Source organism: Artibeus jamaicensis, unplaced genomic scaffold, assembly GCF_021234435.1.
Source record: "Artibeus jamaicensis isolate MK-2021 breed Jamaican fruit bat unplaced genomic scaffold, CSHL_Jam_final contig_519, whole genome shotgun sequence".
In the NCBI taxonomy this organism is placed as follows: Eukaryota; Metazoa; Chordata; class Mammalia; order Chiroptera; family Phyllostomidae; genus Artibeus; species Artibeus jamaicensis.
The window spans coordinates 54,566,262-54,589,313 of NW_026521871.1; the positions used below are offsets into that span (position 1 = coordinate 54,566,262).

The 23,052-nt window shown below is 53.2% G+C and overlaps 2 protein-coding genes across 4 annotated transcripts in view; both read right to left on the bottom strand.

The window, feature by feature from the left end:
* Nucleotides 1-5,152: 5,152 nt before the first annotated feature.
* CUNH3orf62 (chromosome unknown C3orf62 homolog) lies at nt 5,153-11,101 on the bottom strand. 2 transcript variants are annotated; one of them, XM_037128418.2, is made up of 4 exons: nt 10,573-11,101; nt 9,618-10,032; nt 8,750-8,841; nt 5,153-7,679 (listed from the first exon to the last, which is right to left on the bottom strand). In XM_037128418.2, the coding sequence occupies exons 2-4, from the start codon at nt 10,025-10,027 to the stop codon at nt 7,414-7,416; spliced, it is 768 nt and encodes a 255-aa protein (XP_036984313.2). In that variant the 5' UTR covers nt 10,028-10,032; nt 10,573-11,101; the 3' UTR covers nt 5,153-7,413. The 2 variants fall into 2 exon arrangements, with proteins under 2 accessions (XP_036984313.2, XP_036984312.2); XM_037128417.2 differs by lacking the exon at nt 10,573-11,101 and having other exon boundaries at nt 9,618-10,206.
* Nucleotides 11,102-11,198: 97 nt separating this feature from the next.
* Nucleotides 11,199-23,052, bottom strand: part of USP4 (ubiquitin specific peptidase 4) — a 37,917-nt gene continuing 26,063 nt past the window's right edge. For both annotated transcript variants that reach the window (XM_037128412.2, XM_037128411.2), the window contains 8 exons: nt 22,278-22,366; nt 18,547-18,771; nt 16,756-16,826; nt 16,410-16,528; nt 15,957-16,106; nt 14,088-14,191; nt 11,912-12,000; nt 11,199-11,530 (listed from right to left, as the gene is read on the bottom strand). In XM_037128412.2, the coding sequence (XP_036984307.2) occupies nt 11,369-11,530; nt 11,912-12,000; nt 14,088-14,191; nt 15,957-16,106; nt 16,410-16,528; nt 16,756-16,826; nt 18,547-18,771; nt 22,278-22,366 (1,009 nt within the window). In that variant the 3' untranslated portion in view covers nt 11,199-11,368. The remainder of the gene's footprint in view (nt 11,531-11,911; nt 12,001-14,087; nt 14,192-15,956; nt 16,107-16,409; nt 16,529-16,755; nt 16,827-18,546; nt 18,772-22,277; nt 22,367-23,052) is intronic.

A 23,052-nucleotide genomic window follows, 5' to 3' on the forward strand; every position in this document is an offset into this window, starting at 1 on the left:
ACCGATAGAGATTTGCCTACATGGGCGGATGTGGTGGGAGGTCCAGGGCCTGAGCCTGGAGCCACTCCAGGTATAGTTTGAGGATGAGAATGAAGCCAGTGACAGTACCTAATTGTCTTAACAATCCAGTATCAAAGGTCACCTACAGGGAGACCTTTTTCTGACCTCGCCTCACCTGAAGCTCACCCTGCTCACTGCCATTCCCTTCCCCTCTTCTGTTCATACAGCTCCACCCAAAAGGAGTGGGGAGTGGACTGCAAACCCCATCAGTGGCTGTCCCTGCATCTTCCATATCCAGTGGACTGTCTGACACTCATGGGCACTTGGTGCTGAGGGCTGGGATTGCTTGCTCACCACCCAAACAGCTCCTTGCAGCCCGGCCTGAAAGTGGGTCTCTCTAGCAGCCCTGGAAACTTCTTTCTGTGTGTCTTGAATCCAAAGCTCCAAAGAGCCCCCAGTCAGAGGTCTCCTACAAGACGTCCAAGTCAGCTCCCCATCAGTCTCTCTCTCTCCCCAAAGTGCCCAGAAAACAACTTTCCACCCTCCAGTAAGATAGTTCCTTCCTACAACGTTCAGCAGCTTTGAAAATTTTTCCATGCTGGGCCTTTGGCCAAAACTCTGCATCAAATCGGGCATTTTCCAGCTGGCCTACCACAGAGAGTCCTTCCCCAGCAGGGCTGGGACCCATTGTCAAGCAGGCTTCCTGAGGCAAACACAGTGCACTCGCCATTCTGCTGGCACCTAAAATATGAACATTCTCCACATACTCCAGGCAGAAAGCAAACTGCCAGAGCAGCGCCTCGGGGTGTCTACTGACGACAGCCTTGATCCATGGTCAGGCTCGGGGTCCTCCCTCGTCTGCCTGCCTCCTCCGCTGGCCTTCACTGCTGCAGTAAACGTCTTGTGCTTCAGTTACAGGACGTTCCACTCCAGAGCCAGGCGAGCCCCTGGCCTGACCATTCAGGAGGGGGAGGTGGCTGGAATTAGGCCCCTTTTGTCAATCCTTTTCGACAGCTTCTCTGATCATTGACAACTCACCACTCCTCCAGGGTGGGGTGGGGTTGCTGCCCAGTTGGCACATTCCTGGGTGCAAAGGTGAGGGCCACAGGCCCTCAGGTTGTCTGTCACCTTTCTCCTGGTATCCTGAGCCCCTTGGGTATGTCTTTGAGATTGGAAGTGGAGAGTCCAGGAGAACACCAAGGAGCCGGAGCAGGTGGGCCAGGCAGTGGCTCCCTTATCCCCCAGTGAGGGAGCAAGAGATGTCAAGAGAGGAACCCTGAGGCCTCCGAAGCCTGACTTGCCACACACAGCCACACAGAAGTGCCCCCAGATCTCACCTGGCAAGAATTCAGACTCTGGCCTAGACCCACATGGGAAACGCAACCGGGGCTGCACCAAGGGTGGGGTCTTTGTTTCCAGCCCGCAGCCATTGTTGAATTGTCTTTTCAAAGAATCCTCGCTCTGCTTTCAGGCCTCAGCTGTGGCTGGACCTTCGCTTGGCCATTCACTCATCTCTCTCCTTCTTGCTGTTCCTTCTTCCTCAGCTGTCCCCTCAGCCATCCCCTCCAGCCCCCAGGCCCTCCTGTAAGCTTCTACAGAGCAGCTCCTGCTTTAAGTTGTTACAAAGTCTACCAGTCTGCACATCCAGCTGGTTTCCAGTGGCTTTGACATTGACAGGGTGGGAGGCACCAGGGGACTGGAACCCTCTCCTTATGGGGCTGGACGGGCCCAGCTTCTCACATGCCTGGTGCTGCGGCTTGAATTTGCGGTTTGTGACTAGCAGGTTCCAAAGCTGCCGCGTTTCTATTTTGATTCTGCTAATTCACATCACAGTTTTGTGTTTCCGCAGAAACAGTTCAGTGGTTGTTTGGCTTGCCAGGATGAGTTGCGGGGGAGAGAACCGAGTGCCATGAAACCCTTTTCGTTCCTCAGTTATGACTATTACTGTCCTCCTAAGAAGTCTTTGGTCCCAGCTACCTGCACACCTGAGGTTTTAGGAAAATAAATGTTCTAGCCCTGGTCAGTGTGGTTCAGGTGGTTGGGTGTTGTCCCTTGAACTGAAAGGTCATGGATTAGATTCCCAGTCAGGGCATTTGCCCCGGTTGTGGGTTTGATCCCCGACTGGGGTACGTGCAAGGGGCAACCAACCAATCGATGTTTCTTTCCCTCTCTTTCTCCCTCCCTAAAATCAAGAAGCATGTCCTTGAAATAATAAATAAATAAATAAATAAATAAATAAATAAATAAATAGTTCTAGTTTATGCAAGTGACCAAGACAGGAAGTTCTCCTTGGGGCACATCAAGGAGCCTGAGGTGCAGAGAGGGGGGTTTAGGTCACCAGGGAAACAACCGCCCTTACCTACCTGGGACCGCGTGCTGCTGGCGCAGGGCTCACCTGCTTTCCGGAACAGCCGTGTTTCTGCAGAGAAGTGCTCCTGTACAGGATTCCAGAGCAAATTGCCCCTGTGGTAAACCCAAATGTTCACATAAACAGAGGCATACCTGTCTGCCCTACCAGGGACTCCCACACCCCCACTCAGGGCTCCGCCCTTGTCCCAAGGGCAAGCATCTCCACCCCGGAAAAAAAACAACCCCCTTTTCAGTCTTCTGGGGTTAGAACTAGATGCCATTCCCAGCAGCCACCCCCTTTGTCAAGCCCTTCAGGGAACACGAAGGGCTTGTGAGACACAGCTCGGTGAGACCTGCAGCTCCAGCCAGCACGCCCTCTGGGCGGGGGCTCCCTAGCCAGGTCCTGCTGGGCCTCCGTGGCTGGCCCCCGCCTATGCCCTGGTTGCTGAATACTGTGAAGGTCAACTCTGGCCGGGTGCCTGGTGAGGGAGGTCCATGGCTGGTGGGCAGAGAGGAAGGTTTGAGAAAACAACTTTAGCCCTGGCTGGTATGGCTCAATGGATTGAGTGCTGAACTCTTTGCCTTTGCGAAGCAAACGGTCATCAGTTCAATTCCAAGCCAGGGCACATGCCTGGGTTGTGGGTCAGGTCCCCAGTTGGAGGCACACCAGAGGCAACCACACACTGATGTTTCTCTTCCTCTCTTACTCCCTCTCTTCCCAGCTCTTTAAAAAATAAATAAAATCTGACTTCTGCCAAGATGGAGGCATAGATGGATATCCGTGCCTTCTCACACAACCAAGTTTAGGGACAACTAAATATTAGCAACAGAAAACACAGCCAGAACACAGAAAATTGAACTTTTCGGAAGTCTGTTAAAAACAAATTCTTCAGTCTGACCGGTAAGGGGCAAAACCAGCAGCTGGTGGAGCGGGGTTGCACAGGAGGTCTCGGTCAGACGGACTCAGGTGTGCGGAATCCAGGCGCAGGGTTGGTCGTATGTGAGCGACTGAGCGAGTGACCGAGGGGAAACAGCAAGGGAGCAGGGCTGCGGGTTGACTGTGGTTGTGCATTTGTACGTGGATAGACAAGCGAGGGAGTGGGCGATTGGACCGGGACCCAGCGGGTCCCCGCGGCCAGCGGCAGGGAGGACGCTGCCATTTCCCTGCTCTGACCCCACCTCCACATACAGCGTCATAACCCAGTGACTCTGAGTGGCCCGGCCCAGGTGAACCACCTAAGGCTCTGCTCCTACCCAGCGGCAGGAGACAGCAGAGGGTGCTGCCATTTCCCTCTCTGACCACGCCCCCACATACAGAGTCACAACCCAGCGACCTGGGAGTCCAAGGCTCCGCTCCTCATACTTAAGGAGCGCGAACAGACCAAAAATGGCTCAAGATCTCAAAGCCCCGGAGCCTATAAATCTAAGCGATGAAGAAATAGCAAAACTCTCAGACGCACAGTTTAAAACCCTGGTGATCAGGATCCTCACAGAACTGGTTGATTATAGCCACAAATTAGACAAATATATGAAGGCAAAACTAATTGAAATGAATGGAATTGCACAGAAAACCAATAGCAATGAAAAGGAAACTGGGACTCAAATCAATGGAGTGGACCAGAAGAAAGCAAATAATGGCCAAACAGAAAAGAGTCAAGAAGCAAGGATTCAAAAAAATGAGGAGAGTCTTAGGAACCTCCAGGACATCTTTAAACACTCCAACATCCGAATTATAGGGGTACCAGAAAGGGGAAAGGAACAGCCACCAGTGGAAAACTTATTTGAACAAATAAAAAAGGAGAATTTCCCCAAGATGGCAAAGGAAATAGACTTCCAGGAAATCCAGGAAGCTCAGAGAGTCCCAAAGAAGTTGGACTCAAGAAGGAACACACCAAGGCACATCATAATTATATTAGCCAAAATTAAAATGAAGAAGAGAATCCTAGAAGCAGCAAGAGATAAGGGGACAGTCACCTACAAAGGAGTCCCCATCAGACTGTCAGCAGATTTCTCAAAAGAGACCTTACAAGCAAGAAGGGGCTGGAAAGAGGTATTCCAAGTCATGAAATCCAAAGACCTACAACCAAGATCGCTCTATCCAGCAAAGCTTTCACTTAGAATGGAAGGACAGATAAAGTGCTTCTCAGATAAGATCAAATTCAAGGAGTTTATCATCACCAAGCCCTTATTATAGGAAATATTAAAAGGACTTATCTCAGAAAAAGAAGTTAAAGAAACATGAACAGTGAAAAGACAACAAACTCACAGTTATTAACAACCACACCTAAAACAAAAGCAAACTAAAAGGACAGCTAGATCAGGAGTGGAAACATAGAAATGAAGATCTCAAGGAGGGTTAGCAACAGGGGAGTGGGAGGAGGAGAAGGGGGGAGAAGGTACAGAAAATAAGTAGCATAGACAGTAGATAGAAAATAGATGGGGGGGCAAGAATAGTATGGGAAATATAGAATCTAAAGAACTTGAGACACATAGTCATAAACTAAAGGGGGGGGTAATGGTGGGGACAGGGGGGTAGGGTGGAGGGGAATGAAAGGGGGAATAGAACAACTGTAACAGCATAATCAATAAAAAATTAAAAATAAATAAATAAAATCTTTAAAAAATAAATTAAATACAAAACGACCTTATAATTTCTTCTTTCTACAGAAGTGATATATGTCCACTGCAGATAAATTAGAAAATACAGGGGAAAAAAGGAAACTAAACCTGTCCTGTCCCCTCCATGACAAATTTTCTGCATGTGCACTCATACACATTTTCACAGGCTCAGGATCAACTGCATTTAAAAAGAAAATACACTTTCCACTTCGGGGTGACTGTAGATGAGCAGGGAAGCTGCCTCTGTAGTGAGTTGGCGCATTCCCTTTCCCCCGCTTCCCGATCTCACACCTTACATGACCATAGAAGGTTCGTCACATCTAAGAAAGGAACGCGCATTCACAGGAACTGAACTCCAAATTTCATTTAGATTTCGTCGGCTTTTCCAGTCATGCCCGCTTTCTGCTCCAGGAGGCAATCCGTTGCTTCCAGTCACTGTGTCTCCTCAGTCCCCACCGGTCTGTGACAGTTTGAGTCTTTCCTTGCTTTTCATGACTGTGATGGTCCCGAGCGCTGGCCAGGTGTGCTGCAGAACGTCCTCCAACCTGGGTCGCTCGGACATTCGGTAAGAACACCGCAGAGGCAGAGCACCCCCCTGACAGGGTGTCACACCCTGTCGGGGCTGGGAGACACCCACAGAACATCACGATGGCATTCACCTTCGGTGCTTGGGCCTCTCCATGCACAGCTCTCGTTTGCCCCTTCCCTACTCTATTCTGGGGGAGCAAGTCACCAAGTCTTGCTCATGTTGTGGAGGGGCGGGGACAGGCAGTGATGGGGGGGATGGGGATTAGGCTCCAGCTCCTCCAGGGAGGGTTTCCACAGCAACGCAGTGTTTGGAATGCGCCGGTGCGAGGCCTGGTGTTTTGCATATCGAGTGGCCTGACATCTCTCTCCAGACAAGAGGGCCCCCTCTCCTCAGAGCGGGCAGCAGGGGGTGCTCTGAGCAGTTCACGTGCTCTTGTTCCTCCTGCTCCGGAGAGGAAACTAGACCCCAACTCCACAGGTTGTGTTTATTGAGGGCCCTCTGCAGTGGCAGCTGTGCCACCGGGAAAGCCCACCCCCCAGCGACCAGGGCTGGTTTCCAGGGTGCAGGCAGGTGCCAGCATCTGTCCCTAAGGAGTGGGCGTGTGGTTTCCACCTATGAGCCCAGAGGGATCGCCCGATGAAGCGTGTGTCCCTGGTCCCGCAGCCTGCCCTTTGTGAGGTCATGAGCTTCAAAACTGTCCTGGGGGTGCCTGGGCGGCGGGGCCTTCCTCCTCAGCTCTTCCCCACCCACCGGGAGTCGTGAGCACTGCCCAGAGCCTGTTTCTGAGAGGCGTCTTGCCTTGCCCGGCAGCTTGTTAGGTTTCCGAGGGAATGCCACGGTTTTGAGAGCATTGTCCAAATAATTTGATAATGTCCTTTCCAGGGAGGGGACTGGAGCCAGCCCTGCTAAGCTTTTGGGGCTGTGCTGACCTCAGAAGAGCAGGACCTGGCCCCTCCTTCGCTCCCTGCCTGTCTGGCCCTGTCGGGTGGTTGCCTCGGGAACCTCAGGGCCCCCAGACCTGCAGCAGGAGGGACGAGGCTCAGGAGTAACGGTGGATGCGCAGGCCCTGGGCGTGCCTTTCCCTGTCCCCTCCTCAGCAGTGCCCAGGTGTCAGGTGCACAATGTGTGGCAGGGAGGCCTCTTGAGAATGTCCTGTCAGGAGGGGACCAGGGGTGCTACCAGCCCCTTCGACACAACAAAGAGGCCTTTGAGCTGGGCAGGGGCAGGGATGGGGGGCGGAGATGGAGGGGAGTCGGCCTGGAGATGAGGAGGGAAGGGGCCCAGGCGGGAACCAGCAGCCCCCTGTGTACAGAGTGGTGTGTAAAGAGTGCAAAGGGAGGGAGGCAGAGGGCCTAGGGCCAGGGTCCTTCTGGAGCCCAGGTCCGCCGTGTCAGACGAGCTGGCCTGGGGTGGGCGGGTCCAGAGGCCCGCCTGGTGGTGGCCGCGGCAGTTTCCAGGGGCTCACTGGCGAGGCCTCGGCCCACACCTGCCTTGAGTTCTGAGTATATTGACCTCCACCCAAATGTTCAGTGAAAAAAAATGAACAGGAACAAACATTTCAAAGCAAGAGGATCAAAAACACACAACTGGGCTTTCAGCTCAGCAAGGAACACAGGAAGTCAGGAGGGTGTGATGACCCGGGCCTGGTAGCTCAGTTGGTTAGAGAGTCATCCCTACATGACAAGGTTGTGGGTTTGATCCCCAGTCGGGGCATATATAAGAATCAACCAATCAATGCATAACTGGGTGGAACAATAAGTCAATGTTTCTCTCTCTCAAAATCAATAAAAATTTTTTAAAAGAAGGGTGTGGTGATTCAGATTCTACCAACCCTTTGAAACATGTGACTGGCTGCCTCTGCAGCCACTGAACAGCAGCCTCCGGCGGGGAGGAGTCAAAGCCCAAGTCAGCTGGCCTCACTCAGCATGGTACTTAAACGGGGCCATCAAGTTGTAGTCCTCTTCCAAGTCCAGAATCGTCTCCACAATACTGTGATCGTCGAAAGCCTGCCTGAGGCCGCCGGGCTCAGCCTCTGTGAGCTCCTGCGGGCCCTCGGCCATGAGCAGGGCCCAGGCTTCCTCCGTGAAGGGCAGATCTTTGCAGGGATCACACACGCGGTTCAACTCATTTTCAAATTCTAGTTTTCCAGCCAGTTCTTCAATAGTCCGGATGCTTGTATTGTCTTAAAAATAAGAACACTCAGCATTATTAGTCTAGTGGGAGGTTTTCAGAGATGCAACAGGCACAAGTGAAAACCCCAGGTGGGCGGCCTCTCTGCTGGGGTCGCACAGAGCCGGGCACGCCCGTCCCGAGGCGACAGGTGGCCAGAGCCAGCGTTGTCCTCGCTGGCCCCAGCATTCACGGAACCCCAGCACGCTGCTGGCCCCCAGGGAAGATGTGCTGGGGACAGTACAGGGGTGTGCGGGCTTGTCCTGGCTCTCGGGAAACTCCCCGGCCCACAGGCGTGACCAGGCTTAGTGTGGAAAAGAAATGGGATTTCAGAGAAATCAAAATGCTGCCCAACGCTGGCAGGGCCTTGGAAGGTGGTGGGCAGAGGTAGTAACAACTTCGGTTCACCTCCTGGGGCTGGTGGAGGGGACCCGGTCCGCTGAAGGCGTGGGCTGGCAGGGCTCTTGCTTTGTGGTCTAGTACCTGCCACCACCGGGCCCGTCCTTCATCGCCCACAACCTGGAGGCTATGTGGACCCAACAGCTCTGGGCAGCCGTTGGGGCTACACACCCCTCCACCAGGAGCTGCGTCCACTGTGTAGTGGGAGCCTGAAAATAGGGCACACATAGTTCACCCCAGATACACAGGGGAGAGTGTAGGAAAAATGTCTGACCAGACGCACAACACTGTGCCAATGGTCTCCGGGTGGTGGAGTCACAGCGGAGCTTTGGGCATCTGACGTTTAGTCTGAGCTTGTGTTACACACCACAGCTGGACTACTATGCCCTCCTCTTTGCCTATGTCCCATTTCCTTTAGATCTCAGCTCAGCCACCAAGTTCTGGGGCCACCGTCCCCTGCCTCCAGGGATGGCTCCAGCGTCCCCTGCGCTATAAATAGGCATTTCCGAAGTGACTCCACCAGGCAACCAGCTCCACGAGGCCTCTGCGCAGAGTCAGCTGTGAGACTGACCAAGAACACGGAGGAGAGACGGGAGGGTGGTTTGTATGATACCTGCTAACCCAGGGGCCTTCGGGGGGCCCTCTCCCCGGGGAGAGGGCGGCACGCCCGGCCGTGGCACTCACCGATGATATCAAGCAGATCCTTGGTAACCTCTTGGCTAGAGTTGCTGAGTGGCAAGTTTGAGTCAACCTTGGAATCTTTCTCCGTTTCTTTCCTGCAGCCCACCAGGTGAGAAGAAAAAGGTGGGGAATTAGATCCACTTTGAAGAAAATATTGAAGGGGATCTCTGTTAGGTGATCTTTAAGACAAAAGTGTACTGGTAGCTTTTAAATGGTCATTTCTGTTGCGATTAGAGGACAATGCATCACAGACTACACATCATGTGTCTGAAAGCCAGGATAATTATTTGCAGTTCAATGAAAAAATGTAGAAAACCAGTGAAATGGCTTCTCCATTCTCTGTCACTCCACAGCGAGGAGGGCAGAGACTGTATTTCGTGTCTGGGCCAAGCGGTTTCAAGCTGCCCGGGAGAAAAGGACCAGGGGAGCCAGTAGCCCTGGGGTGGGGAGAAAGCCTGGGGTGGGGGCGGGAGCAGAGGTGAGAATGGGGCTAGCCATTCGCCCTGTCCCCCGTGTGGGCAAAGATCACCAGAATTAAATCTGTGTTTCTGTGGCATAAAAAATGATGTGACTTGAAAATTCAGGTTTTTGAACATTCACTACATTTGGCTGCTGCAAAGTAGTTTTCGTGATTGGCTTGACAGCAAGGACAGACAGACACATACACACACACAATCTCTCTCTCTTTCTCTCCCCCCATTTCTGGGCCAGACTGCAGTTCTGAAGAGGGGTCCCCAACTTCCCAAACACAGTCTTAGAGCCGCCAGAGGCAGACGAGAGCAGTGTTAATGACTCAGTGAGGATCTTCAGCAGTTTTCTTAGAAATGAGGTCCCCCTAAGTGTAGCTGTCACACCATCAAACTGGAATCACCTCAGACTGTCCTTCCTCCAGCTCTCCCCGTCTCCTGCTGCTCTCCAAAACTGTCTTTCCGGCGCCAAGATGGAGGAATGCATTAATACGTTTTCCTTGCTGGTCAGAGGTTTTCTCTGGGGGCACAAAGCGTGTGGCTTTGCATTTACTGGGGGAAGGTTTGGGGCAGAGGCAGGGCTCTCGGTCTCCGGAGCGCAGGGGACGGGAGCGAAAGCTGCAGCAGAGCGGGAGGCAGCGAGCGGATGCCCCGGGCAGCGCGGCCCGCGCCCCGCTGCGGGGAAGGAGCGCAGCGCGGCGTCCGCCTCCGGCCTCTGCCGGCCCGCGCTCTGCTGGGCCCGACTGACTCCCTCAAAGGCCCGGTCAATGGCTGCGGTCAGCTCCTTCCTGCATCTTCTCAGTTTTTCTGACATCTTCCCTAAAAATGACCACGTCTTCATTATGTAACACTTGGAAACGTAGAGCAACATGAGAATGATGTTTCGGTGAGGCTGTAAACCACCCCAAATGGGACACAAGCCGCCACGATTTCCTCGGGCTTCATCCACGCCACAGGCCAGTGTCGCCATAGGCCAGCATCGGGGGACCCCATACTCTGCTCCCCGCAGTGGACCCGCCCCCGCCCCGCCCTCCCGCGGGCCAGCGGCCTCAGCACCGCCCACCCCTGCTCGCCTGGCCTCCTAAGGAAGGTACACCGGCTGCCGGTCCTCACCCAGCAGTGCGGTCACACCGCCACCCCCAGCCAACGGTCACAGTGGGACTGATCGCACGAGCCCGAGACCAGCCCAACCGCCACGGGCCAGGGTAAAGGTCAGACAAAGGTCCTCAATAGTGACCTGTAAACCCACACAGGGGGAACAAGGGATCCCACCCCTCCCACCCCCATTCGGAGAAGGCAGGGAATTGGGCTCTGGCCTCGGGATGGGGTGCTGGGGGGCGGGGAGTATGTAGGATGGACCTCGGCAGTGCTGGGGGTGGGGCCCCACGAGAGAACCCAGGCTGGAGGTGCAGGGATGTCATTTCTCAGCAAGGATTGAAGGTCTTCCTGAGCCTGACAAACTCCCAGGGAAGTCCAGTTGTCAAGCCAACACAAAGCAGTGCAGATGGACCATGGTCACCAGCAGTTTTGTGTATCCTCTTTTAAGTGACAGCTAATAAAACTTAGTGTATCCAGCTGTAAGGGGGATGAGGGGGCGTACCAAAACTGTTAGGTACCACTCCAGATGGAGGGGCAGGGGACCCCCACAATAAATAAGTTCATTAGGGAAAGCTGGAAATTAGAAATGAGGTCAGTGGCTCATTTTTAGGGAATTATCAAACCCATCACAGCAAGGGAGATGGGGACACACTAGTATATACTTGAGGCCCTGTTTACTGTGCGCAGACTCCTGGGGTGGACTGGGCACTCGCACCAGGACCCGAAATGTGGGAACTCAGGGCCGCACCCCGCTCGGCGTGGGTGGGTGTGCCTTTCCCTCCCCTGGAACCCCCCCCCACGTGCCAGCGTGCCCCCTGCCCAAGCCCCGCAGCTCCAGGGGTTTTAGAGAAGTCTCACCACCTGTTTAAAAAGAAAAAAAACTCAGCCTCTTGACATAACTCTTCTGAACAAACAAGGGTCTTTTTTTTTCTTCTGCTCATAAAAGAAGGGAATTTCCTGATCTGGTTTTTAGACCAAACACTAGTAGTCTTCAGAGGGTCAGAGGTTCTCCTGGGGACCACACTGGTGCTGAGGGTGGCAGGTGGTGGAGGCGGCCTCAGTTGGTGTCCATGCTGCAAGCCTCCTCGTCCCCCAGGCCCTGCTGGGAGCTGCTTGGTCCCATCCCTCCATCAGAGGACCCGGGAAAACTGGTGAGTGAAGGCGGCTTATAAAACTCATCATCTCGACGCTGGTAAAATAGCACATAAGCTGCTTTTGTCTGAAACACAAGAGGGGAAAGTTCATTCACTGGCTGGAATATCACCCATTCTTCCCAGTTTTTCTCTCACACTATTCAGATCACGCCCTCAGGGACCTGCCATCTGGCCACATGCACCCCCACACACAGGCAACCAGGAAGGCCCTTCCACCCGAGGCTACTTGTGCTGACCCTACCCAGGGAGTGGGGACAGGAAGGTGCCCTGTGGCAGGTTCTTGAAGAGACTCAAGCTTCTCATTTCGGAAGGGTCCCAGAAGGAACGGCAGCCAGCTGGCTCTCTACCACGCCTAGCTCCTCAGCACATCCCACCCAGCCGGCCCGAGACCCTCCCAGCTCTCATCCACGAAAGACAGGAGAAAGCAGGTACCAGGGCCCACTCACCACTATCTGATCCTCAGAGGCCAGGGACACATTGCTGTCATCAAAGTAATACCACTTCCTGTTCAGTTTGTTCTTCGCGTATGCGGTGTCTGCCAAGTCAAAAGGAAATGCTCTAGCGGCCACCAGAGAACCCATCTGGCCAGCTTAACAGGCTTGCACTAAACAACAGAACTCCAAAAAAAAATGAAACAAAACAAAGACCCTGACATTAAAAATAATATACAGCTTGTGTCTTTAACAACCAAAAGATAACTCATTCCTTTTTAAAATCTGTTTCTTCTCAAAAAGGCTTGACAAGGGTGAAAATTCAGCTGTTGGGGACCAATGCTTCAAACTGTAATTTTGGGGAAAACAAAAAACCAGAGAAATCCTGTGTCAACTTTCAGGGTGGTTATGAACAATGACCCAGAGCCAGGGAATCTATAAAAGGAGCCAAGACTTTAGGATTTAAGCAAAATAACAGTTCTCACGAGAACTGCCAAGGCTGCCGCTGCCTCTCACTGCTTGGCGCCCGTGGGGTGCACCGAGTGAGGAGCGCCCTGGGCATCTGGGTTGGCAGGACTGGGAGGTGGATGGGGCAAGTTCATCCTTCTCTCAAACTGTGAGTCAAGGGCCTGCATCTGGGTAACAGCTCCTCACAATGACCCAGGCATCCCCCACAGCCAACACTCCCCGTCTTGGTTTGACACTATTTCTCGCAGGGTAGGCCGTGCACACTCCCACGCCACCCAAACTCAAAGAAATGGCAGAACGTGGTGGGATCGGTTTCTGGCCTCAGCCTGCCGTGACCGCTCACTCCTCACTACACTGCCTCCTGCACGAAGTGGCAATGAAGAGCAAAGGAGAAGGTCATGGGCAAGTGCCGAGGGCGGTGGCTACTGTCTGTGCTGGGTGTGACAGCAGTAAGTGGCTCTCAATCTCGGAGTGCCAACTGTGGGCCCAACGTGGGCCCTCCCACAACCAATCTAATCTCACGGATGAGAAACCTGCCCAAATGCTACCTTCGTATGCTAAAATAGCAGTTAAAAATGACTCCACTGGACTGTGAACACAAACAGATACCAAAGTTAATTTGGGGAGATAACAAAAGGTTGTGAAGATTAAGTGCTGCAGGATGTGATCAGAGACCCCTGACAGCCACTCCACTCCAGCGAGCCCCAGTTTGAAACAGCCTCTCCCTGCAGCCAGGTGTAGCCATGTGACCAGGTGATAGCCAAGGAGACGTACGCAGGAGTTGAGGGGCTTCCGGGAAGTTTGCTTAAAAGGGAAGGTTGTGACTGTTTTCCCTCCTTCTGATGGTCTGGAATGTAGATACGCTGCCCGGAGACTGAGCAGCCAGTAGGTGACACAGTAAGAATGGGGGACAGGGGAGGACGAGGGCCAGGGCAGTTCTGTTACCCACACTGAGCGTGAGTGGAGCTGACGCCTCCCGTGGCGTCATCTCCTGGGGTCCCGGCACTGGCTGTGGTGGCAGCTGGTACAGTGCAGACGCAGGAAAAGAGGAGGAGGAAAGACAGCCCCTGACTTAAAGGTCCCTAGTACTTTTCCATAAACAGACAAGAAAACGGACGAGGTCCTTTCACTGTAGAAGTAAACCTACACACACGTTACAGGAATTCTGGGAAACAAAGTAGAGCAAGGAGAAAAAGAGTAAAAGGAACATTTTGGCCCCTCTCTCCCTAGGGTTCCCCAACCCTGATCACAGCTCCTTGTGATTTTAACACAGTTGTGACCCTACTGTGTACTGCTGTTCTGTAATGACGCAACTTCGTGTAGTTTTCACAACACATCGCTGGCCTTTCCCACAGATTAACTGCGTTCTGCAGTGGCCATGAGGGACACCAAGCAGAGGGACAACTGCACCAGCTCCTGATTACCATGCTGTCGCTCACTTTTCATTGTTACAAATACACGGATATGTTTGTGCATAAAGCTTTCCCCAACGTCATTTCCTTGGGATAGATTCCCAGGGGTGGCAATGTTGGATAAAAGAATATGAAAACAATCAAACAAAAACAACCCCTGCTCCCCAAACCCCCCCACAACCTGTACAAGCGAAGGGGCAGTGGTATGGAAAAGGCCCGAAGCCCGGTGCTCAGGCTCAGGCCTGGTGGCAGGGAGAGGACTGGCCAAGGGGCCGTTTCGAAACCTTAGAAAGGAACACGCCAGTACTTACAGTGACCGACCCCCATGGCTCCGTAATGATTGGACACGGCAATGAGGTCATACACGTAAGGCCTTGCTGAAGGGTCACAGACAAACTCGGACATGTTCAGACCTCTGAGCACAAGACACAAAAACAGCCCTTCAATACATCACACTTCAGGAAAGCCGAGTGACCCAGCAACGCCATCCTGGGTCGGCGTGTTCGAGTGCAGAGCGGGGCACTCGAACACCTGCTGCGGGAGGAACAGGTCACAGGGCAGGCCCGGGCGACACCAACCCCGGGAAAATGGCGAGGGAGGGCTCCGGGCCCACACAGGAAGGTGGCGTAACTACGTACAAATGGTCGTTACTGTCAAAATCACACCTGGTGTCGTGGAAATTTACATTAAACCAGAACAGACCCCGAAAACTCTTACTGCCGTATTTTATTTTGAAAATTTCCTACACACAGAAAAATTAAGGAGTTTCCAATACATACCTATCCCCCACCCAGGTTCTTCCACTGACACCTCTACACGCAGGTGCATGTACACCCAGGGTCTAGGAAACGCCGCACCCCCACTCGGCAGTTTGAAGGCTGCATCTCGTGGAGTAAATCCTGTCCTGTGGACTTGCCCACCCAGAGACAGGATGGTGTGGGCGCACCCACCCGCGGCCCCCACAACCCAGTCTGCCCCGCAGAGCCCTTCCTGGTCGCCTCGTCCCGGCTCACGGGCAGCCGCGCGTGCCCCTGCCGTCCTGCTGAGGCCAGGCCCCCGGGACGGAGCACAGACGGCCGGACCAGTTTAATGGGGTGGCAGGAGGGACTGAAGGGGGCGGCAGTGGCGGAACCGTGAGCATCACCCCGGGGAGCTGTCCCACGGCGGGTGGGGGGAGGGAGGCGAGCCCGCAGCCCGCCCCCCGGGGGGAGCAGCGCACGCCGCAGGCAGCCAGGCGTGTGGCGCCAAACCCTCTGCCGATCCGTGCCCAGACTCCCCCGTTTTTTATTCTAGTTGTTTTTTATTTTTTAGGTTTTATTTATTTATTTTACACAGAGAAAAGGGGAGGGAGAGAAACATCAATGTGTGGTTGCCTCTTAGGTACCCCAAACTAGGGACCTGGCCTGCAACCCAGGCATGTGCCCTGACTGGGAATTGAACCAGTGACCCTTTGGATCACAGGATGGCACTCAACCCGCTGAGACACACCAGCTGAGCAGATCTCCCCATTTTTTAAATATTCCCAATAATGCCCTGGCTGGTGTGGCTCAGTGAATTGAGCGTGGGCTGTGAACCAAAAGGTCGCCAGTTTGATTCCCAGTCAGGGCACAGGCCTGGCTTGTGGGCCAGTTTTCAGCAGGGGACGCATGAGAGGCACCCATACACTGATATTTCTTTCCCTCTCTCCTTCCCTTCCCCTCTAAAGACAAATAAAATCTTTTAAAAAAGAAAAAATAAAAGAAAAAGATAAATATTCCCAATAATAATGTGGCCAAAATGGTGATGGAAGAAGCCTTCTCTCGGGTGGTAAGCACACAACACAGTGGACAGACGACATGCTGTGGGACTGTGCTCCTGAAACCTGCATAGTTTTTTAACGTTTTATTTTTCATTTATTGATTTTAGAAAGAGGAAGAGGGAGGTGGGAGGGGATGAAAAGGAGGAGGAGGAAGGGGAGGAGGAGAGAGGGAAACACTGATTTGCTGTGCTGCTTATTCAGGCTTTCTTTGGTTGATTCTTGTACACCTGACCAGGGATCGAACCCATAACCTTGGCATATCAGGACAACACTCGAACCAACTGAACTACATGGCCAGGGCGGAAGCCCATATAATTTTGTTAACCAGTGTCACCCCGATAAATTGAAAAAATGAAAACCAACCCTGGAGCCCGGCACCCACCTGATTGGGAACTCCACCACTGTGTCGAGCTTATCCCTCCAGTACCTACTGTAGGAGAAACGTTTGAGATGGACCACCAGGATCTTCGGCAAGGCCCACAGGTCAAACTTCTTGGTGGCCTGCTGATGCTTCTTACAGTTGGGACAGTACCTGAGAAGAGAAGAGAAACCTCCACTGGGCGGGGGGGGCGCCACCCGGGCCCTCCAGCCTGGGGGCAGAGGCGCCACCCGCAGCCTTCCTGCGCTCGGCAGGGGTCTCTAAGTCCCCTTCAGACACAGAGCCACAGCTTCCCGAGTTGAGAAAACATGACACGTGAGGAAAGACCTGGGTTGTAGGGTCGGTGACATGAAAGAGCGACGCGTCCAAAAACTAAAGGGTCTGGGGGACACCGCTGGTCCCGGTGGACGCCAGAGCACAGGGTGCGGGGCGCCCTGCCCGAGAGGGGGTGCCTACCAGGGGTCGTACTCCCCGAGCGTCTCCATGGTGGTGAAGAGCTCGATGCAGTCTCTCAGGGCCATGGCAGTCTTCTTCTTCTTCTGCGGCTGCAGCACGCTCGCGTGCTTCTCGAAGGCCTGTGCGGAACACAACGCTGAGTTCTGCTGGCGAGACAAGCGCCACCCTGGCTGGGCCACCAACTCGCCAGCTCTCGTGCCTGGAACATAATGCATTTTCTGGAGCCTCTGAACACAGAATGACAAAACCTTTAAGCACCTGTCCACTTGGGAAGTGGCGGGGAGGGGAGTGGTGACCCTCGCTCGCTTCCGGCGCACTCCCTGACCAAGAACCCCAAGTGACCCACCTCAGATTCTTGTTCATCATAGTAGAGGCTCCGGGCCTCAGAGTCCCAGTTCATGGCCAGGGTGGATCCAGCTGCGGGGAAACACCGAAGAGCCACCCATTACTGGAACGGTCAGAAACTGGAAAGGCTCTTCAGGTGACAGGAGTGAGACAGGCCACTCAGGCTGTGCCACTGATACGAGCTCACACATAACCAGCCACTGCCAAGAGCAATGCTCTGCCTTCGGCCAGCCAACTCCTAACGCCTGACCTCAAATCCGCGGGCAAAGATTCCCTCAATGTCACAGACAAGCACCAAGTGCTGGTGCTGACTATATAGAAGTCTGAAAAGGCATAGGTCAAGATAGAAGAACAGTAGAGGCCCTGGCTGGGTGGCTCAGTTGGCTGGAATGTCGTTCCATACACCAAAAGGTTGCAGGTTCGATCCCCCGGTCAGGGGCGTGTACAAGCAATTGATGTTTCTCTCATATGTTTCTCTCTCTCTCTTTCCGCTTCCCCTTCCTTGCTCTCTGAAACCAATAAAAACATATCTTTGGGCGAGGATTAAAGAAAAAGAGAGAGAGATGGAGTAACAGTGACCAGATTTACTTTTCTGCCTTAAACTATGAGAAAACCCAACAAAACAGATGAAAAACCACTGTTCTCAGATGCTGGGCATGAGGCAGGGCAAGAGCAAGCTCCTGGAGAGAGGACAGCAAATAGCGCAGGTGATGGAAGCGCCAGGCCCCGGCTGACTGCCGGAGACACACTCCTGCCCGGCACGAGAGAGTGGGGAGGAGAGAAAGAGCTGAGTTGAGGGGTCAAAGCCTGGAGTTCCAGAAAGGAGCTAGAAATTGCAGAGCACTGGACCAAAGAGGACGGGGTTGCACAGAGAAGAGGGAGGTGCAGAGAGGTGGAGAGATAAAAAATATCTCAGTAAAATTGTTATTGAAAAAGTGTTAGAGAATTATAACAAAAGAAGAGAAGAAAGCCAGCTAGCTAGTTCAAGGACACTGAGCTAACTCTCCAGAGAAAGGTGCTGCAGGGCAGAGGTGCTTTGGCGGCTGCCCTCTGGGCCTGTGTGGGCATCTTCGCCGCTCACATGCCTGCCACACTCGCTGCAAGCCCATGTCAATGCCTCCCTCCGCCTGGGGGGCAGGCCCCGCTCCAGGCCCCAGTGGATGGAAAGCCCACAGAACCCACGGCCATCCTCCAGGCGGGTCACGTTTCCTGAGCGCCCTCCAGGAACAAAAGAAAAGCACATTCTTCTCATAAGCAAACCAAGTTTGGGAAAATGCTGGCCGCCCAGGAAGGCCAGCCCGGAGCAAATGTTGCAAAGGGCAGTGGGAGTGGAGGGCGGGCTTGTCCCACTGACGTCATCAAGGACCCAAGAGGAGATTGACAAGGAGGGGCATCAAGGGCAAGTGACAACACATGCCCAGTGCCTCTGAAAAGCTTTTTTTAAACTTCCCATTTAATTTTATTGCTGTAGAAAGATAGAGAGAGGGAGAAAGAAAAGGCATCAGTTCGTTGTTGCACTTATTTATGCATCACCAGCTGATTCTCATGTGTGTCCTGACTGGGGATCAAACCCACGGTTTAGTGTATCGGGACGATGCTCTCACCACCTGAGCTGACCGGCCAGGGCTGAAACAGTCTTTAGGGAACTTCAATCCAAGGGTAACACAACGTCTGTTCTCAGAGCTATATGAGACCACAAAAGCCCAAAGCAGTGAGTATTAAGAGCAAGGATTTTTAAGTAGATCCTAGGTCCCACCAGAGCCTGGTCTGAAAGGTCAGAGAAAGTGCTTACAGTTGAGTTTAAGTAACTCTTCATCTGTTTCGAGTGCATTTATGTCGGCCGTTCCATAGGAGTTCACAGCGTTGAGGCTGAAAAGCCGTTTGGGGCAGGACTGCCCTTTGACCTTCCGCGTGGTCTCCCCAGGGTCACTTCCCGGCTCCTCCTCCCAGACGCCTTTGGTTTCCGAAAGCTGCTCCTTGCCTTCCTCCAAGTGCTCCATCTCCTCTTCATCGTCTCCTAGGACACAAATGAAACACCGCTACGTCAACGTTAAAAATTTTATTTAACACCTAACTGTGGTGTTTCCTTCCGACTCTCTCCTGTGTACGTGCAACTACACCTGCCCCTTTGCATTTACTAGGCACTTTTAGGGGTGGCCCCACACGGCCCAAGAAGACTGGCAGACTGGGCACTGCCACTCCCTGCGGAGGAAGCGGAGGCCCAGAGAGGTTCAGCCAGTCACCCAAAGGCACAGAGTGAGGCAGCAGCCCCGTGGGTCCTCAATGTGGGGCCCTCGGCACGTGGCAGTTTACTGGGCTTCACCCTGAAGAGTCCCAATCGCTCAGCTTCACCATTAGGCCCACAGAGAGAAAAGGACCAAAACTAAACACACACATAACACTCAAGAAGACAGTTTACTAAGTAACGCAATTAAAAAGTCAACTTTTAAATATCCCAATATACACGGGCCTGGCTGGGCAGTTAGGTCGGTTAGCATGTCATCCAGACACGCCAAGGTCGTGTGTTCTACCTCTAATCGGGGCACATGCGATGAACGCATACATAATTGAACAGCAAAACCAGTGCTTATTTCTCTAAAAACACAGTCAGAAATGCTTAACTATTACAGTAAACACCGTCTGTCCTGTCCCTCCCACTGCTATTTACCGAACGTCTCAGGTCCAGGGGCCACGCTGGGTCCCAAGGTCACACACAGCAGACAAGGTCCATCCTGCCCTTTCTCTCTTTTTCCAGGTGAGATTGCTGGGTTCTAAGAGTTTTAACAGGCGTTTCAGACCCAAGTCGATGAGCAAATGTCCCAGGAGTTTCCAGAGAACTGGGATATGCGGCCGCGGTAAAAACAATCCCCAGACTTTCTGTTGCTGGGAGGTCGAAGGGGAAAGTTAAACTGCCAGGTCAGTCATTTCAACAAAGACGGAGGACAACTCCGACAGGTGATGTGACAGTCATGGGAGAACCCTGACCAGTGTGGCTCAGTGGATTGGGCCTCATCGCATGAAGCAAAGGGTTGCTGGTTCAATTCCGGGTCAGGGCACATGCTTGGCCTGCAGGTTCGGTCCCCAGTCAGGACGCGTGAGAGAAGACAACCGATGGATGTTTCTCTCTCACATCAATGTTTCTCTCCCTCTTTTTCTTTCTCCCTTCATCGTCTCAAGAAAATTAAATCTTTTTTAAAAAGATTTTAAAAGTCTTTTTAAAAAAGTCACAGGGGAAGAAAAGATGTGAACTACGCAGCTGGCAGTTTGGAGGAACGTCGCTAGAAGTGGAAACTCTGAGGGAAGGGCCAGGCTGCGCCGGGAGCGCTCACGGGCGGAGGAGCTGAGCCCAGAACGACGCAGTGTCCCCTCGGGCCACGGAACAGCGCGGCCTCAGAGGGAGAGCGCGTGCGACGCCCCATCAGCACCGCCCGAACCAGCCAGACTGCGGGAAGCGCCCCGGCTCTCAGGAACGTCTCGTCCCAACGCTCCCCTGGCACCCGGGGGAGCCTGCCCCACTCCAGGCTGGCCAGGGGAACCTGGCCCTGCCTGCCCGCTTTGAGAGGGACACAACCACCAAAACCCGCCTCGACCCGACTCGGGGCCGACACCTCAAGAACTCTGTCCCTCCCTGTGCCACTGGCTGCCAGTTACTCGGACAATCGCAGGAAGGCTGCACTAATGCTGTCAGAATTGAATGTCACAGAGTGTCTACCACAGGATGCGAAAAGAGAGCAGAGTCCACTGGAGGCAGCTACCAAGGTCACCCAGAGCATCAGCAGGAGACAGCGACCACAGGCCTAGCAAGGAGCCGCGGTAGTAAAAAGATTAGAAGTACTTAAAAAAAAAAGAGTTTATCTTTTGGAGAGATGGAAAGGAGGGAGAAAGAGGAAGAGAGCAGCACTGGCCTGTGACAGAACACCAACTGGTTGCCTCTTGCTACGCTCCTGATTGGAGGTCTGGCCCAAAACCCAGGCATGGGATCTGACCAGGAATCGAACCTGCAACCTTTTGGTCTGCAGGACGATGACCAATCCACTAAGCCAGACCAGTAGGAGCTAGGTCCTTTTTTAAAAAAAACGATTTTTAGAGAGGAGGGGAAGGAGTGAGGGAGAGACAGAAACAACAGTTTTCTTGTTCCACTTCCTTCTGCATTCACTGGTTGGTCCCTGACCAGGCACTGAGCCCTTGTCCGGGGCTCAGTGACAGGGGCTCGCTGAGCCCGACCCTGGCGTGTCAGGACGAGGATCTGACCAACTGAGCAACCTGAGCACAGCAAGAGCACTTGAGATTTAATTTTAACTAAACAGGGTTCGAAGCCTACGAACCAAGACTTGCATACAGGATGCAGAAGGCGGCAGCCCTGCTCCCCAACAGGAGACTGCTGGAGTGTCTAAGCAGCCAGGCTAATCGCAACGGCAGCAAATCCTTACACGGTGTAACTGTCTACTATGTGCCGGGTATCTTAAGCACATCACCTCCTTCATTTGTAACCTCAACTCTCTGAAGCAGATGCCATCATCCCATTTTCCTGACAGGTAAACCAAGGCTCTGAGGTGCAGAGCCACTTGTGCCACCTCTGCCTGTGGGCCCTGAGCACAGAACGTAGCCCCACCCATCCCAGTACAGGGAGAGTGGGGTATCTGGGGCAGGAATCAGAATACGACCTATAATCAACGTTCAAACTAAAACACCAACAACAGCTGGGAACGCCTGTTGAAGCCAGAGCCTGTGGTCGCCACGTTGAACGTCAATTCCCACCTCCCAGGACTGTGTGTGTCTTGGAGAAATCTGGGCATTCAGATTTGCACGAGTGTAAGCACGAACTTGGAGGACATTTCCAGTTCTATAGGAATAAGGACAGTCACTTAGGCCCCAAAAGAAGGACAGGAGCCACAGTGCAGATCAGGTACAGCTCCTTGGTCAGAGATGGGCTTTGGGCACTTGCCAGTGCAGGACGCCGAGGGTTCCAGGCTGCCCGACGAGCCCACCCCACTGCTGTTGGGAACTGCGGCTCTCCCCCTCCCACAGCAGGAGCGGTCTGGTCAGCCCCTGCCTGTGGTTTCCAGGCTAGAAAGAAATGCCCAGGAGAAACTCTGCCTCCTGATCGGCTGGCCAAGACACCCATCCTCCTCAGGGGCAGGTTTGCACCACCAGGGCGGGCAGGGACCGAGAAGACAGCCCTGTGGGCAGAGATCAGGTGGGTCAGAGGCCAGGTCACGGAGGCAGGCAAGTGCTGGAGAGGGCCCACTTTGCAATCCCCAAGATGTAAGAATCAAACCCTGACTCTGCCTCAGTCCACCCGAGGCGAAACCCTGCCCACAGGTCTAAGGAGACTCCTCAAGGTGCCAAGTTGGGCAGTGGACACCACCAGGAGGTGCTTCCAGGTCTGCTCCCTGGACAGGGCCCACCCAGCCTCAGAGCCTCCCCCTCCTACGTGTACAAAACCTTTGGGAGAAAGGGACGGCAAGGGGATTCAGTCGGCCACAGCCCAGGTCACAGCCCCACCGTGTGGTGAGCACGTACCTTCACAGCCGCCTCTGGAGTCGCTGCAGGCCCCAGGCCCCGAGGGCGAGCTGCCACACTCCGCAGGCAACGGCTGTTTTATGTAACGGCTGAAAAAGAAGGGAAAAACTGTTAGCTGCGACATTTACGCATTTTTCTCCACTACTCACCTAGAAATATTCCATAACTTACACATTCGGCTATTCACAAAGCAATTTTGGAAGTTAAAGGGCTTTAAGACCATGTGATGGCTCATCGCTACAAGAAATTAAGAAGAACCCAAGAGATAAGATGTTTAGCTAGTAAGTCACTGAAGACTGAGAAAGTCTTTCTCAAGTCTTCCATGAATGCCATGTGGCACTATCACTTTAAAAAATATTTCCCAGTTGCCCTGGCTGGTGTAGCTCAGTGGATTGAGCGTGGACTGCAAACCAAAGGGTCTCTGGTTTGATTCCCAGTCAGGGCACATGCCTGGGTTGCAGGCCAGGTCCCCAGTGGGGGCCATATGAGATGCAAACACACATTGATTTCTCTCTCTCTTTCTCTCCCCCTTCCCCTCTCTAAAAATAAGTAAATAAAATCTTAAAAAAATATTTCCCAGTAACATTAATTATAAGCATCAGAATAACAGTGGAATACTTTTAAAAGTTTTATTCAAATACAAAATACAATCAAAGCACTAGACTCCCTAAAAGCAAGTGACTAGCAGGTGTGACAGACATGATTGCAGGGACAAGAGGAAGGAGGCTTAGGTGCCCAGCAGCATGGGGTTTACGATGTGCCGCACGCCCTGTCC

Bases quoted from the DNA above. Each gene is read 5' to 3' on its own strand.
- CUNH3orf62 (XM_037128417.2), bottom strand. From the start codon at position 10,183: ATGGCGACACTGGCCTGTGGCGTGGATGAAGCCCGAGGAAATCGTGGC. The intron at 8,842-9,617 runs GTGATTCCAGTT...GGTGGGCTGCAG, and splicing joins TGGAGGAAGGACAGTCTGAG to GAAAGAAACGGAGAAAGATT. The intron at 7,680-8,749 runs GTGAGTGCCACG...CTTATTTTTAAG, and splicing joins GGATCTGCTTGATATCATCG to ACAATACAAGCATCCGGACT.